General features: G+C 47.2%; 1 protein-coding gene across 3 annotated transcripts in view; it reads right to left on the bottom strand.

Annotated features, from left to right (window-relative positions):
• Positions 1 to 15,973, bottom strand: part of PEX14 (peroxisomal biogenesis factor 14) — a 142,798-nt gene that overhangs the window by 72,424 nt on the left and 54,401 nt on the right. For all 3 annotated transcript variants that reach the window (XM_027060435.2, XM_053207070.1, XM_053207064.1), the window contains one exon: positions 14,012 to 14,096. In XM_027060435.2, coding sequence (XP_026916236.1) covers positions 14,012 to 14,096 — 85 coding nt within the window. The remainder of the gene's footprint in view (positions 1 to 14,011; positions 14,097 to 15,973) is intronic.

Raw genomic sequence — 15,973 nt, 5'->3', positions numbered from 1 at the left:
TCGGGAGAAAGTCGATTTAATTTGTTTAACATCATAAAAAGGGACATTTCCACATGGACAGCAAGGACATGAATATCATGGGTGTATGGCAGAATTATAAACGCATTTTTGGCGAAATTCAATAAAGCTGATTCCACTGCATAAGGTCAGCAATTTACTATAAAAAATGATATGATTGCAATTTTTAATATAACCCATGTATTTGCTGCAAGATGCTCTAGAAGATTGTGTAATGTAACCATTCGACCTCTCCACTGGAGCAGAGATCACCCTATTTACCCTTTGTTGTCCTGACAAAAGCCTCCACACAGAACGACAAAGCCAACAGCATTTACTAACACAGCCATCCTCTCAAGCCCGAACCTTCCCCTCCTCCGGCACAGGAACCAGCTCTCTGGGCAAGAGCCCTCGTGGAACACAGCAAGTACATCTCCACGACTACGTAAAACTAACATTACGTTCACCTTGTATTCCTGGTCAGAGCGATGCATGTGAAAAGACGTGCATGAAAGAAATAACCTCTGTGGTCACTCCGGATTTCATTTCTAAGAACGGGACTCTTCGAGAAGAGCGCCCTCGTCTGCAGGAGTGGACGGGTGCACTGACAACACTGAAATTCAACCACTCACTGATGACACAGACCGGTTCCTCAGATTCAGGGGGCTGCCCTAAGTCTCCGTGCTCAAGCGCACTTTTTTTGAGGAACCAATTCGAGCTACCACAAGGACTGAGTGAGTACACGTATGTGAGAGTGCTTTTCAATGTAAAGCAAACTACAGAGGCCAGTGGCGATCATACAGTCTGTATCCAATCACTTCAGGCTCACTTATGAATGACGCAACTGCGTCACCAGTGGTTTCTACTGCCTCACCACCAAGTTCTCCAATGGCATGGGCCATCCGTGTCCCCACTGCGCGCACTCACCAGGCCGCAGACCAGGAATGCCTGGTGAACAGGGATGAACCTGGTCAAACTCTGTACGAAACTCCAACAGTACTTCCATTTTCAATGGCCTCTCTTGGCGGAAGTTGGTGAGCTGTCACTCTCCTTTCCACCCCACTATGGGTTCTTGGGTCACATCAGGCTCCTTGTCTGCGCTGGAGTCTCGGGGCTGGCTGTGGCTCGGCCGACACTCTCATTCTTTGTGCTATGCTTTCAGCGGCCCTCCCGATGCAAACCTCCCACCCTCCCAACATCATCTTCTCACAGCACCTGGCTTAATTGCAACAATTCTGGGCATTTCACATTTCCGGACGATTCTGTCTCCACCCGGAATGCTGCATTTTATTAACCCTGATATTCTCAGTTGTAGGGCCAGCGCCGTGCCTTCTAAAAAATACGCTCAACGCTTGTTGGCTGGATGAATGAATGAATGAACGATAAAAACGGTAAAAATCTTTCAAAATCAGGTATTCAGGCCTTGCAAACAATGGCACTATTTTCTGTTCTATTTTAGTACTTAGTCTGCTCTTTCCAGGACTGCTTCATGGAGAGGCTTTGACTGAAAAAAATGTAAGTAAATATCAGAAATGGACTCAAAAGAGGTCATCATGAATCTCCATATTTATTCTCTTTCAATTACATTCTGTACAAATTAGCTCCGTTTGTAAGTTAAACCGATTTTTCTAACAGCCTCTTCTTCAAACTCAACCTGTGTTCTTTCGGCCAAGACCCCAAATTTTGCAATTAGAATAATTTAATTGACAATTCTGTTTGTGACTCGCAAAGCAGGAGAGGGTATGGCTTTGTTCTTTAGCTTGAGAGGTTTACCCCCATCAGTGGTAAAATATTTTTCTTGTTGGCTGAGAGTATAGCTCCAGCTTGAAGCTAAAAACGGAGTGGACGGGAGTCCTGTTCCTCTGCACTTTTAGGTTTCATTGAAAAGATGACATTTGTGTGGTTGTGATATTTAATTTATCACAGAGGGTCATGATTTCCTCCCCTGAAATGCCATGATAAGGTAAACTTCAACTTTATGAATGAAAGCCTTTGCAATCATTTAACAAACTGGAAATCTACACAAAATTTAAAGACCACCCTGTTACTACAACCTACTCGACAATCTAATTACAGAAAGATTGCTCAAAAGGGCTTTAAAACTAAAAAGAATAATTAACAGTAAGAGACTGGAGCATTCACAAGTCTTCTTATGACACGGGTGACATCTGAGAAGACTGGCTCCTACCAGAATGGTTTAGAAACCAAACGCAGGCCTGGGGAAAACTGGAAGGGAAAAAGGAGTCAAGATGTTTGGTTTCAATAGGAGGCCTGTGTGGCCCACCATGCCACTGCCTCAGGACCACTAGGAGTGACCTCCACTTACTGTCACAAATGGAAAGAAGATAAAGCTGTCCACTGACCAACCCAGCAAGCCTACAATGGAAAGTAAATGTAAAATAAAAGCACACTAAGTCATGCTTCACAAATGCAGATACTCTAACACACACACACACACACACACACACACACACACACAGGACAGGCTCAAAGACAGGCTCAAAAATGTCAATTTAACAATGGATTGGTAAATGAACGAATACTATCCAAAGTTACTTTAGAATCTTTCTCATTAGAGCCCCATCAACATAACATATTGTGAAGTGGAGATTGCCTAATGACGTACTTTAAGTTTCACAAGTCCCTACTTCCAACATTTTCCAGACAAACCCACATATCACATAGTCCCTTTGGTGAAAACTCTCTTGCCCACCCTTAGGAGATAAATCTCATTACAACTCCCATCCCGAAGTGAGCCAGAAAGGAGTGACAAGTACTCTTACAACCCTCTCAGAAAGCCAGTGGCGATACAGAACACGTCAATATTTACCTCTTGGACAAACTACAGATACATCACCACTGCTTTTGTTAGCAATTACAGGCCCAGCTCTTCTCAAAAACAACAAAAACAGTTGAATAAAACAGTATCCTTCCCTCGCATATACATACAATTGGCTCTTTGTTGAATGAAACACTCTAGGTTTACAGCTGAGCCACTGCCACCTGCTTCTAGACTGAAAACACAACCTCTCGTCGGACCGTATTTATCAGTGTGCTGCGGGGCCAAATGAATGCTTCCCTCGTTTTGTGGGCTGTTTACCTAAAAGGTTTGGAAAATGCCGAGTTAAGCCTTCGGTAAGAAAGGGGCTTATGATAAAGAGGTGCTTATACCCCCTGTTTGGGGGGCAAGTGTGTTTTATGTGTGAATCTTTGTTCTTCTACGGGCTCCTCTGAAGGCACTGGGCGTTCATTCTCACCTTTTCCTAGCGCGCCTTCCTGTATCAGAGAAGTGAGATGCTAAAAGCTACCCTTCCCAGACTCCTTGGCAGCTAGAGTCCTGGACTGGGAGTTAGGTGTGCTGACAGGCGGCGTGAAAAGCAGAGAGGAGGTAAAAGACCCATAGTCCGTAGCCGCTGCTTTTGATTTGCAAACGTGGGCTAATCAACACGCAAGATACTGGAAATCCGGAGCTTCCCTGTCACAGTGTCCAATCTCTAGCCCTCGCTTCACAGGGGCCAAGGGGCAATTTTACAGAGGTAGAAGCCAAGTTCATATCCTAACGTCCTGTCACTGTTCTTAAGGACGTAGAACACACGGCAGCGGTGGGCACAGCAACTTCCTGATCCCTGAGTCATGGCTTCGAGGGTGTGCTCTTGAACTCAAACGTTCCGTTCTGGTGGCAGCCTCCTGATCCCCCACTTTCCTCACTGGAACAGAGGGCGGAGCAGCTCCCCTGGCAAGCCAGTCATTTCTGGAGGCCTGGCCTTGGGTCCACTCCTCTGGCCCTTTCTATCGCGAGCCAGTTCCTAACTGCCTGAATTAAATCCCTCTCTGCTCAAAATTCCTGGAGGCTCCTGTTCCATGAATTTTTATGATCCCAACAAGTCTGTCTTTTTAACACAACGTTATAGCAAACTGACCACAGCCTCTTAAGAATGTACGTTCTAAGAGGATATACTCTGCTATATCTTTGTCATCATCCATGAAGCTCTTATTTCAGTGTCAGGCACTCTGCTGAGCACTTTTCACATCATTTTCATTTAATTCTTACCCGAGTCTTTTGTAGTAAATGCTACCATTAACCCCGTTTTACAGATAAAGAAACCACGGCACAGTGAGGTTAAGTATTTTATCCGGGGCCACACAGCTAGGAAGTAGTGAAGCTGGCATCTCGACCCAGGCCGTCCATGCACTATCACCTCCCACGCTGAAGTATTCCAAACATGACCTGTTACCTAGTCTCTCTTAAGAATGCTTCCAAAGCGGTCACCTGGGTGGCTCGTCCGTTAAGCGTCTGACTTCAGCTCAGGTCATGATCTCACAGTTTGTGAGTTCGAGCCCCGCGTCGGGCTCTGGGCTGACAGCTCGGAGCCTGGAGCCCGCTTCGGATTCTGTGTCTCCCTCCCTCTCTCTTCCCCTCCCCTGCTCGCACTCTGTCTGTCTCTCTCTCTGAAAAATAAATAAATGTTTAAAAAAAATTTTTTTTAAAAAAGGAATGTTTCCAAAGCCATGTGGTTTTACTATTGGAAAGAAAGTACAAATATGGCACCTTCATCTTCCTATTCTCCGTGCTCCAAACCCTTCACACTCATACACGACTGGGGAGAACACGAAATGGCACAACCACTGTCAATGACACTTTGGAAACGTGTTAACCAGTTAAACATATACCCACCACACTATTCAGACATTCCACCTACCAGTACCGCCCAAGAGAAAGAGAGTCATATGTCCCTACAAAGACTGATACACAAATATTCATAGCAGCTTTATTTTTTTTTAAGCTTATTTATTTGTTTTGAGAGAGAGCGTGAGCATACATGAGTGGGGGGAGGAGCAGACAGAGAGGAGAGGAAGAATCCCAAGCAGGCTCCGGGCTGTCAGCGCGGAGCCCAACGCGAGGCTCAATCTCACAAACTGTTTGATCACGACCTGAGCCGAAATCAAGAGGAAGCTTAATCAACTGAGCCACCCAGGGCGCCCCCACAGCAGGTTTATTTTTAATAGCAAAAAACGAGAAACTCAAATATTCATCAACAAGTGAACAGATGAACAAGTTGTATTCTATCCAAACAATGGAATTACTATTCAGCAATAAAAAGGAATGAACCACTAATACACGTAACAGTGTAGACAAACCTCGAAATCTCAGATGCTCTGTGAAAAAAGCCAGACCAAAAGAAGTACACACATTGTACAATCCCATTTATATGAAATCCTAGAAAAGGCAAGCTAATCTTTACAAGAGAAAACAGATCGGTGCTTGTGTGGGAACTGGGGGGCTGGAGGCAGGAGGCTGAGGGTAGGAGGACACATTTGGGGGTGATCAGTATGTTCACTGTCGTGACTGCAGTGGTGGTTTCACGGGTACATATGTGTGTCAGAATTTTAAAAATTGCACAATTTAAATATGTATGGTTTACCGTACGTCAGTGATACCTCTACAAAGCGGCTTAACACTCTAACACCACCCTGTGAGTCACCTGCAGTCCTGCCTCCCTCGCCCCACACGGCCAATCCGCCACTGAGCGTGGCTTGCTCTTATCCCTATAATTCGGTGGCTCGGTCCTTCCTTTCCACAAAGGATGTGGTAGAGTTCAAAGACCTCTGGTCAGAAGACTGGGTCCTACTTCGACTTCTGCCAGATTCTTGCACTGCTTCATCTAAGCCTCAGCTCCCTCATCTGTAAAATGGAGGATTCATTAAATCACGTAGTCATTCATTCGCTCATTCATTCATTCAACGAATATTAACTCGCCTACTACAAAGATTATACTGGAGAAGAACCTAATGTGTGCTTTGTAAACCATAAAATTGTCTATATAAATACGCTGGCACTTTCATTTCCATCTCGACTGCCACCTTCCTAGTCCAGATCCTCCACATTTGACAACAGACCTGGCAGGGCCTCCTTTATGGCTGGTTTTATTATTGCCAGGCCTCTCGGGTTCAGACGCAGAGCCCAGAGTAAACTTTCTTGGTAGAGCTCTGACGGAGTTTCAATGGGTTCAAGTAATGCTATCCGCCATTATTTATAAAACTGAGTCCTGACTCTGGCTCCTTCCTCACTGCCCATCTCACCAACCCCAATTCTCTTTCCCGCAGAGCCTACGGGCCAATCCAGCTAACAGCACACAAGCCTCAGTGTGAGCCTCCCTAACAACGTCCTTCCCACTCTTTGACCACCTATGCCTACTGCCTCCCTCAATGTCTAGGTTAAGACGGAGCTCTGCTGACCTAAGGAACTTTGGAAAAGAGCATTTTCAGTGGATACTACAAGGCTAAAGACAAAAAGAACTGCATCCAAACCCTGTACTCTAGCTGGTGATGGCATACAGCAATTCCAAAACTACCTTACATGTATGCCGGAGATGACCACGCATTGTAGACTCAAGAAAAGCCGAGCTCCACGGGGCGCCTTGGTGGCTCAGTTGGTTAAGCGTCTGACTCTCGGTTTCAGCTCGGGTCATGGTCTCGTGGTTCGGGGGTTTCGGGGGTTACGTGGTTGGAGCCCCGTACCAGGCTCCAAGCCTGTTTGGGATTCTCTCTCTCCCTCTCTGAGCCTTCCTCACTCGTGCTGTCTCTGTGTCTCTCAAAATAAATAAATAAACTTAAAAAAATAAAAGCCGAGCTCCTTCTGCAAACTTTCCCTGGTGAGCGCCTTCCATTTCTGGCCAGCATTCGTTCATTCAGCCCCTCCTTCATTAGCCTCTGACTGGCGCTGGCTCTGCTGGGTGTGGAGGAAGCTGGGAAGAGTGAGACACAGCCTCTGCCCTTGAGGGACTCACAGTCCAGTGAGCTTTATACCGCAGTCTCGCTGGGTCGCACAGTGTCGACTTCTGAGACACGGCCACCTCTCGTGGATACGCGCGGACACAGCTGATGCGCACTCTGCCCCCATCCCCACCTCCTTCCAGCGAGCCCCTCGCACCGGAAAAGACAGGTGCCCCACCATTCTTTCACGAAGCGCCTGGTGTAATTATACTCTACACATGACAGGTACCGAATAAAGGCCGACCACCTAACCAACAGCCGAGGACCCATAAAACATCCAGTAACAACAAAAGAAAACTAAGCCGTATATTTCATTTGGAAAGATTGTAACCACGTTTCTGAAGCTTGCCATTTATTTGAATGTTTCTTGTGTGTCAAAAATTAAATTTAGGAGCCCACATCCTCTCCGAAAACGGGCTGAAAAAGGATTCTTTTAGAAAGAAAGCATTTTTTCCTGTAACCAATGACCAGAATGTCCCCTCAGAATCCAAATCTGTGCGAAGTGTTAATGATAATGTGTTACGCGGCCTTTTTTCTTTTATTAATTTCTTTCCACCTACAGTCATGTTTACATTAGAAAACAGTTTTCTATTCTTTCTGGGGGGAACACAGTCTCATGAAATTTTAAGCAAGAAAATACACCCTGGCCTACTCACGTATGCAAAGCGGTTCTACCTCAGCAGCGTGCCAAACACAGGCCCAACAATGTCTACACGAGGATATCCACTGGGGCACTGTTTGAAACGGCGGAAGACAGGAACCAACCTAAATGCCCACTAAATTGGGGCTGCTCAAAACAAATTCTGGACCACGGTCATCCTGGAGTACCACGCAGCCACTGAGAGCAAGGAACCCAATCTCTAGGTGCTGATGTGGAATGAATGCCCAAAGGTAACGTCAAGTGCAAAGGTGAAGTGTAAAATACGCCACCACTGCATTAAAAAAGTGTTTGTGGTTCTCTGGGAGGAGTAATAAATATTAACATGCTTTTATATGGGTAGATTATCTTTGGAATGATACAGAAGAAACTGAATAAAGGGCAGCATCCTCTGGAAAAGAGAATTAAGAGGGACGGGAACAAGAGAAAGGAGGAAGACGAATTTTTCACCGTATATCCTTCCTTACGGTTTGCATTTTTGAAGCCACATACGTATCTTACCTTTCCACAAAGTAAAAGAGAAAAACAAAATTCTCAAAGACTACTACCATACATGACAACGTCACTTTGCTTTTCTTTGTCGCACTGTTGAAGGCACAAAAGCTCGAGAAGAGAGGAACCATTCTTCCTTTCCAGGGCAAACTTCAAAGCAACTAGGTAAACCCCTCCACCCCGAGCTCCTCCGTGCCACCGTCCCCCCCACGGCAGGGTGAACCGTAGGAACCTACTCGCCTCAGCCTTCTTGGGGGAACAAGTCCCATCCGTTCCCCTCTGAATGGGGAAGCCATAGTATCCCTATTTCCAGGGCATTCGGCCAGTCTAGCTGCTGTAGCTCTCATCCTGGATGCTGGAAAAGAATCTCTGGAGTTCAAGACAAGTTTGGATAGCAAGGGGAGCAGGAAAATTGATGGGGGAACACCAGTCAGTGTGATGAATAGGCCGGTCCGGAACAGCAGGTGACGGATATGCAGATGCAAGGCTGGCAGGGAAGGAAGATGGTCCGTTCACAACAGATGGATGGAGGTGCTCAATCATCCTCAGGAACGAGCCGGAGGCTGCCGCGCACAGCCCTGTCTGCTCGGCCACCGGCAGCTCCTCACTCACCTGCGGGGCACGGCCCCAGCCCCAGAGGCTCTCTGCACGGGACCCATCGCAGGGCAGGGCCTGGGGGAGCGACAGCAGGCAGTGTTTGAGGAAATGCCACTAGAATGCAGGCTGGACGCGCGAGGAACTGACCGCTGGTGAACTTTTTCCTCCGGCTTGCAAAAAACACACCCGTTTGGTCTCTCCTGATAGCTCTCACTCCGGGGGCGGGGAGGCTTGCCCTGCCAGGGTGACCCGCTTGCCCAGGCCTAGGGGACACAGGAATTCCAGTGTTGAAACCAGGACAGTCTTGGGCAGACTGGAGCCTGCGGTCACCCTTCTTACCAGCCACTGTCCTGTCCTTTTCTTTCCCTCGTCCCCAGTGAGAGAGAACCCAGATCACGTATTCAGTTCAAGCTCATGACCGAGCAGAACTCCTCAGGTAGGTTATTTTGTTTCTTCCAGTCATCTGAGACCAACAGAGAGGTAAGGCAATACGAAAAATCACCCAACCCTGGTCTTTGCCCAGAAGGGGAGCATCTTTTTAAAATGTCCACATCGGGGGCGCCTGTCCAGCTCAGTTGGTGGAACGTGTGACCCTTAATCTCAGGGTTGTGGGTTCGAGCCCCACACTGGGGGTAGGGATTACTTTAAAAAATTAAATAAAACATTCTTTAAAAAAATAAATAAAATGAAACATCCAGGATAGAGAAGGCACAATTACTCCAATAAATACAGGAATGAATCTAAATCTCGATGCCACGATCCACGTGTCATTAACAAAGAATCAGGAGGGCCAGACAGCCCCTCACAGAGCCCATACCATTCCTGCCAGCTCAGCCACAGGAGTCTCTGAGGGTGAAGGAACGGGCCACCACCGTCAAGCATGGGGTGGGAGCTGGCGAGATCTTCATCTCCCTTCCCCGCCCCCCTCTAAGGTCTCTGATGGACCCAAGCTCTAGAAAGAGCCGCGTTATAAAAATACTTCTGGCCTCACTAAGACACGTTAAAGAATTAATTATAAAGTAAAGCTGAAGGAGAAAATTAATTTTAGAAACACATGAGGTTACAATTTTTTTTTTTTCCTGGAGATGGGGGAGGAAACATGGTTATTTTCGTTTTCATCCTGGGGGCACAAGCTGGGAGCTGTCCAGTCGATAACCTGGCCATCAGAACAAGGTTTGTAATTAAAAGGTCAGTGACCTGGAAAGCCAGGGCCCCACTCCCAGAGCTTCTCAGTAATGACGGAGCTATTAAATTAAGACTGTTATGAAATCAATGCTAAAAAAGCTTTCATGGTAACGAGATTCCATTCAAGGACATGCAAACTACCTCATGAAATGGACGTAAATGATAAAAAAGAAAAGTAATAAAAGAGAGTTAAATTGAAGTCTGTGTAAGAATTTACTCCCCCTTAAAATACTCCAGCGAGAGCAGCCCTTCACCTCTACCCTGCCACCAAGGTTGAGACCATCAGGTTTCTTCCTCAAGTTCATTTCCAGCAAGGAGGCAGCTCTGCTACCAGGGGTTCCGCTTCCAGGAACAGAAGAGAGATAAGATCTTGTTTCACCTTTTAGAATGAGAAAGGATGGTGGTGTCTCTTGTCTGCTCAGTTCTCCTCACCCCTGGACTATTTACTACATGAACGAGAGCACAGCCCTTTCCTGACACACTTGAGAAAGGCACCATGAGCACAAGTCTCAGCCAACACAGCCCAGGCCCCGTCAGGCGGGATTACACAGAAACGTGTATGACGTTTGTCGTTTTTCCAGAAGCCTGCTTTGCAACATGGATATGAGAGTAAGCTAACAGACAACGCTGTCTTCCCCCCATGTCACCTGCCCTGCACCCCCGACGGACAGGCATCACTTATACCCACCTTCCACTCAGCCTGCCAACGTGTTTGGAAGCAGCCTGCCTCCTACATTTTGTGGTTGGATAGGGTGTCAAATCAACACAAGCCTACTGACAACGCTGTCCAAGCCTCTAACTTTCTGGACCGATTCTATTGCTGTTTTTAAGCTACTCTAACCTCCTGGACCGCAGCCCACTTAAAGCCCAGACATGACGCCTGCCCGGTGAGAACGGCTTCTGTAGGCGGTTCCAGTGCTAGGAGGGCTTAAACCCCCACACACAGCCCAGTGATCCCCATGTTCGGCTGACTACGCGGTCGATGTGCCATCTGCAGAATCAAGTGGTTGGAAGGAAAACAAAAACATTTATTCTAATACTCTGAAGGTGAACAGCTGCTTTTCTCTTTCATCCAAAAAATTCCCGATAAAAGAAAGAAATGTTGTAAATTACACAAAATGGCAGTACAAACTTCAAAGAAAATGATAAATGATTCCAATAACTTCATGTTTCTCATTAATGACTCCACATTCAGACTTTAAAGCATCCAGAAGAGACCTCACGATACAAAAACAAAAAAGCCACAAACACAGAAGACGTTCGCAAACCAACTCTCTTGCATGCCTATCCCATTCCCTCCCCACCTAGCCCGCCCCTGCCCCTCCCTGGCCCCCCAAATCAGAGAGCACAACATTTAACCTGTCAGTATCAGAGGCAGGCTTCAGCCCTGCTTCGGGCTGTGGTTTCCCATTAAAACAAACTCAGCTGATGTGCCTAAAGTAACCCTCATTTTCCACTGAACTGACATGCACTATAGGGACCTCAATTTCTATATTAAATATTAAATAATATTAAAAGAAAAACAAAATTGGATTTGCCTTTTCAGGAAAGAGATGTTTATTAAAAAAAAGAAAGTCAAGATTATAATTCAAGGCAGAGCTCCACTGCAATTCCCCGAAGTGACATTTGCTAGGAAAAGCCAAGACTACAGTAGCTGCGAGCTCGCCCAAAGCCAGCGCTCCAAACCCCACCCCCACCCCCACCCCCAGCGACCGACGAGTCCTACAGGGGGTAGCTTCGGGGAGGATGCCAGAACCTCGATCCCTCCCCTCAGGACACCCTCCCCACCCCCACAGACCACCCAGCCAACTCTCTTTCCTTCCCAAGTACAGTTAGGGACAGGGGAGCCGCTCGCTCCTTTGCAAAAGGCCCTCCTCCCTCTCCCCAGCAGAGACGGCGCCAAGCTCTGCTGACCGTGTACACCTGACCCAAGGAACAGCCGGAAATTTAAAAAGTGAAGTGTAAATCCACGAAGGGGCTCTTCTTCCCCAGGCGCCAATCAAACCTTGGAATCCTCTGCCCAGAAAAGGTCCTGCCAGAACTTACCCTATTGGGATTCAACTCGGAAACAGATAATTCCTGACCGAAGCAGCATTTTAGGGGATGATGGAGACGGGTGATTGCGTCCAGTGATTCTGGACTGAGGCTCAGGGTAAATTCCCGTGGCTCTCTTTGGAGGAATAAGGGTAGGAGGCCCCTCTGCCAGTTCCTGCTACCCTAATGTTCTAAAATCTCTCACCGACCCAGGGGTCGAGGAGGAACGGCGCCCGTTCCACAGTGACAAACACTCACCTCCCTCAGGCCTCCGCTCACGCCACCCTCTCAGAGAGGCATGCTCTGGTCGCCCTGTCTAAAGGCGCAGCCCGTTCCCACCCCAGCACCGGGACTCCTGACCCCACGCACCCGGCCTTCTTTTTCTCTGTGGCACTTGCCACCCGATATACTACGTGTCTCCTTTTTCCGTCTGTTGTCCGCCTTTGGCCGTTAGAATGTAAGCTAGGCGAGGGCAGGGATGCCATCCTGCCCCTTCTCTGCTGAGTCCCCGGGGCCCAGAACAGGGCACGGCACAGGGTAAAACACTCTTGGATGGATTAATCAACTGGGTTTGTTTCGCATTTTTTTAAAGGAGCAACAAATAATAATTGCACAAAACACTTTCCTCTCTACAGTAATTATTAGCCAACCAACTCAAAAGAAGTATTATTTGGTCCAGAGTTTCTCCCTCTCTCTTTTTTTTCTCTCCCTCTCCCAGTCAGGGATTTATTAAAATTAAACAGATTAGATGGAGCTCCTGATACTAAAACTGCTCAGCAAAGCCTGCGGTGGGGAAGTGCCGAGCAAACACCAGAGACATTTGTCTCTAAATTGCTCTAAATACCTTCTGCAAATGAAATTCTAACCCAGCTGCGTTTGAGAGAAAATGAGGAATAACTGGTCATTGTCAGTGGAAGAGAAGATCAGGCAGTTATAATATTGCACAATATACTGGGGCAAAGGATCTCTCGGCAACCATAGATTTTGTCTCAGGTTACCCCGGGTAATCAGCACAGCTTTTAGGCTCAGCTTTCCCGAGCTTCCATGCTTTGATGAGGGAGCTGAAATCCCCAAGCTTTTATGATTAATTACTCCCCATAGGTACACATATTTCAAGGAAAAACTCTTTTATGGCATGATGGCTGCGGAGTGGAGAGGCCAGCCAACGCACTCCAAATTTTAATAACCGCCTGCTGATGGGGGGCGAGCACAGTGCCGCCAGCACATGCACAGCGCCCCTCACCAACTCAGTCAAGGGGCCGCCCCCGAGGCTGCTGCTGAACAGATGCCTGTCAATGGAGAGCTTCAGGCTCCTTCTGCCCAAACCCCGAGGGCACATGTCCGGGATGCGATCCTGCAAGCATCTCTTTGGTGGGATACAGACCAAGGAAACACCACCAAGCCACTCTGTCTCTATTCCAGCCACAGATGACTTAAAGCCCACAACCTACAATTTTGAGGCTAACATTCCAGCTCCTAAAGGAAAAAGAGTTTGGTTGGGGGATGGGGTCGGGGTCAGGGTCAGGGTGGGGAGACACCTCACCTCTCCCCCTGCTCATGGTATATAAGGGCATTTATACAACTTTCCAGCTTTCTAGAAAATTAAATGTTCAAAGAATGAAAAGTCAGATTTCTTTTTTGTTGTTGTTCATTTTGGGGTTTGTTTTGTATTTTACAAAAACAGAAAATTATCCTAAATTGCAACAGAGCCAGAAGAGATTCTTTCTGCTTTGGACAATATTGAATTTGTCAAGACCCATTTAATCCCCGCTTACAGAAATACCATAAAACCAGTAATTTACCACTTCAATCTGTAAATCAGACTGACCCCAGGCTCGACCTTAACCTGACCTTGTTTAGCCATCTCATTTCCCTCGCCCTTCAATTTCTTTCTCCCTGGTTCTTTACTGAGGCAGCTGACCTCCTAACCTGAGGCCAGGCATTGTGTAGCCAGGGTCGTATCATCAGAAGAACAGACCAGAAAACAGAAGTCCTCCACAGTCCTATCCAGTGGGCCTCTCCTTGTTGCCTGTGCCAGGCTGTCCTGGGCTACGTTGATGGCCTTCCTTACATGTGGTGCTCGATCATCCAGGTGGCATCACCTCTCTGCTCCACCATGGGGAAAGAAGCCTGCATTCCCTCTGGGGGGCTCCCCTTCACCCCCACACCAGTGGGAGGGCGACAGGAGGTCCTCTCGGCAACACCGTGGATTCCACCTGCCCCGTCCCCAGCCCCTTTCTGCAGGCTATACGACATGGCCATGGGAAGCTGTACCTTTCTTCTTGAGGAATGCTCTCCTGGTCGCAAGCGGGCTCTGACGGACTCGGGAATTCTGTAGAAACTTCACTGCTGTGGCAATCTGGTTGGGGAGATAAAACAGAGAAGAAAAGTAAACTTCCATGGTCTGAATTTCAAGATTCAAAATCCTACCAGTTTATCCCCACGCCCACAGAAATAAACACACCGCTGTGGTCAAATCTATAACCAGTTATTTCTCACATTGAAAATCTACCCAAACAGGGGCGCCTGACTGGCTCAGTCGGTGGAAAATCCAACTCTTGATCTCAGGGTTATGAGTTCGAGCCCCACATTGGGAGGTGGAGACTACTGAAAAATAAAATCTTTAGAAAAATAAAATAAAATAAATATATATAAAATATACCTAAATAAAAGACTACGTTGGTTCCCACTGGCTTCCTGTATCTGATTCTCTCAACATAACTGTTAAGACCTGCAGGAATCCTTTCTTTTTCTCCTTGTTCAAGCTGATTCTTCACACTCCTGGGCAGGGCAGGTAGCCTTCTCCTGGCCACACGCATCCATGTCCCTATGCTTGTGCTCGTGCTATGCCCTTTTTCTAGAAGGCAGCCCTTTCCCATCTCTACCTGTCTAAACATTGCATGCATACACACACACACACACACACAGACACACACACCAGCACAGCCCTTTTATAGCCTGTGCTAACTCCTCGAAGCCTTCCCTAAATAAGCAAGCCATCTCTGATCTCCCCATTCTCTTAAATTCTTTAATGCTTGTAGTGTGTACCGTATAATTGAAGACATAATTATACTGTCTTCTGATGTTCAGGCTGCCTCCCCAACTACACTGCAAGCATCTGAAGAGAAGAGACCATGCTGTCTCCACAGAGCCTGGCAAAGTGCTGAGCGCAGACCGGCTGGGAAGGATTATATAAGAGACACCGCGCACAGCCATCCACGCTGGTCCCGCTTATGCAACGGAGCTCAATTCTGAAGAGACTTCAAAGGACAAAGTTTGGGGTTTCATGGCTAAAAGCTGACAGATTGACAGATTATCTCCCTACGTCTGGTGATGATATTATTTAATGAAATCTTCATATCTTCAAATAAGCCAAGGAGGGGGTGGAAGGCAGCGTGCTGAAGGCATTAACCTTCACATCACTCAGCACACACAAAGTGTGTATTTCCACGCTGCTTGTGTGCTCTCTGTCCCGGGCACTAGTGCAACGGGTGGGAAATGCCAACCTGCCCCAGAGAGGGAAGGGGCTGTTTTCAATGACTGGCATTACTCATCTCATCAAAACCAAATGGGTAATAACATCTCATGTTACAGGTAAAGTCATCAGACCCTAGAGTTCCCTCCTAAGTTGCCGAAGGAAAAAATTTCTAAGGGACCAAACATAAGGAACTTTTCTAAGATCCTGCAGACTAAGGACAGCAGCTATGCAGCGACTGTGGCTACAAATGGAATACAACTTACAGTCTCCTCATGTTTTATATGAATTTAATCTTGCGACCAGACACACTTCTCTGATAACAAAAGATGACGATAAATTAGAAAGAAAAACAGAAAGCCAGGCAACTCCCTTATATATTTTCCCTTGTAGTCCCTCTACTGGAGGCCTGCCGGAGACAGTCTCTGTAAAGGATGAACTCAAGTGTCCCAGGCCTTCGGATCCGGGCCCATCAGCGGTAAGACACAACAGCATTCCCGGAGCGTGGCTGTCATCCATCCAGCCCTGCAAACCTATTAAACCCCATCATGAGCTGCAGTGGTAACCAAACAGCTCTGGACTGGACGCAAAGCATGCTCCAGATTCTAGAGCCCAAAACTCCATACGCGCCCCCTCGGTCCCTCGACCACATCTCCTCGGTTCGCACCAAACTTTAAGAAAAAAAAAATGTGACCAACATCTACAAAATGATACAGTTTAATGAAGACACGGGAGAAGGGAGAGAGAGAAGAGGAAGACAG

Source organism: Acinonyx jubatus, chromosome C1 (assembly GCF_027475565.1).
Source record: "Acinonyx jubatus isolate Ajub_Pintada_27869175 chromosome C1, VMU_Ajub_asm_v1.0, whole genome shotgun sequence".
Lineage (NCBI taxonomy): Eukaryota > Metazoa > Chordata > Mammalia > Carnivora > Felidae > Acinonyx > Acinonyx jubatus.
Note: the sequence above shows the minus strand (reverse complement) of the source record. Positions and strands in the feature narration are given on the sequence as shown.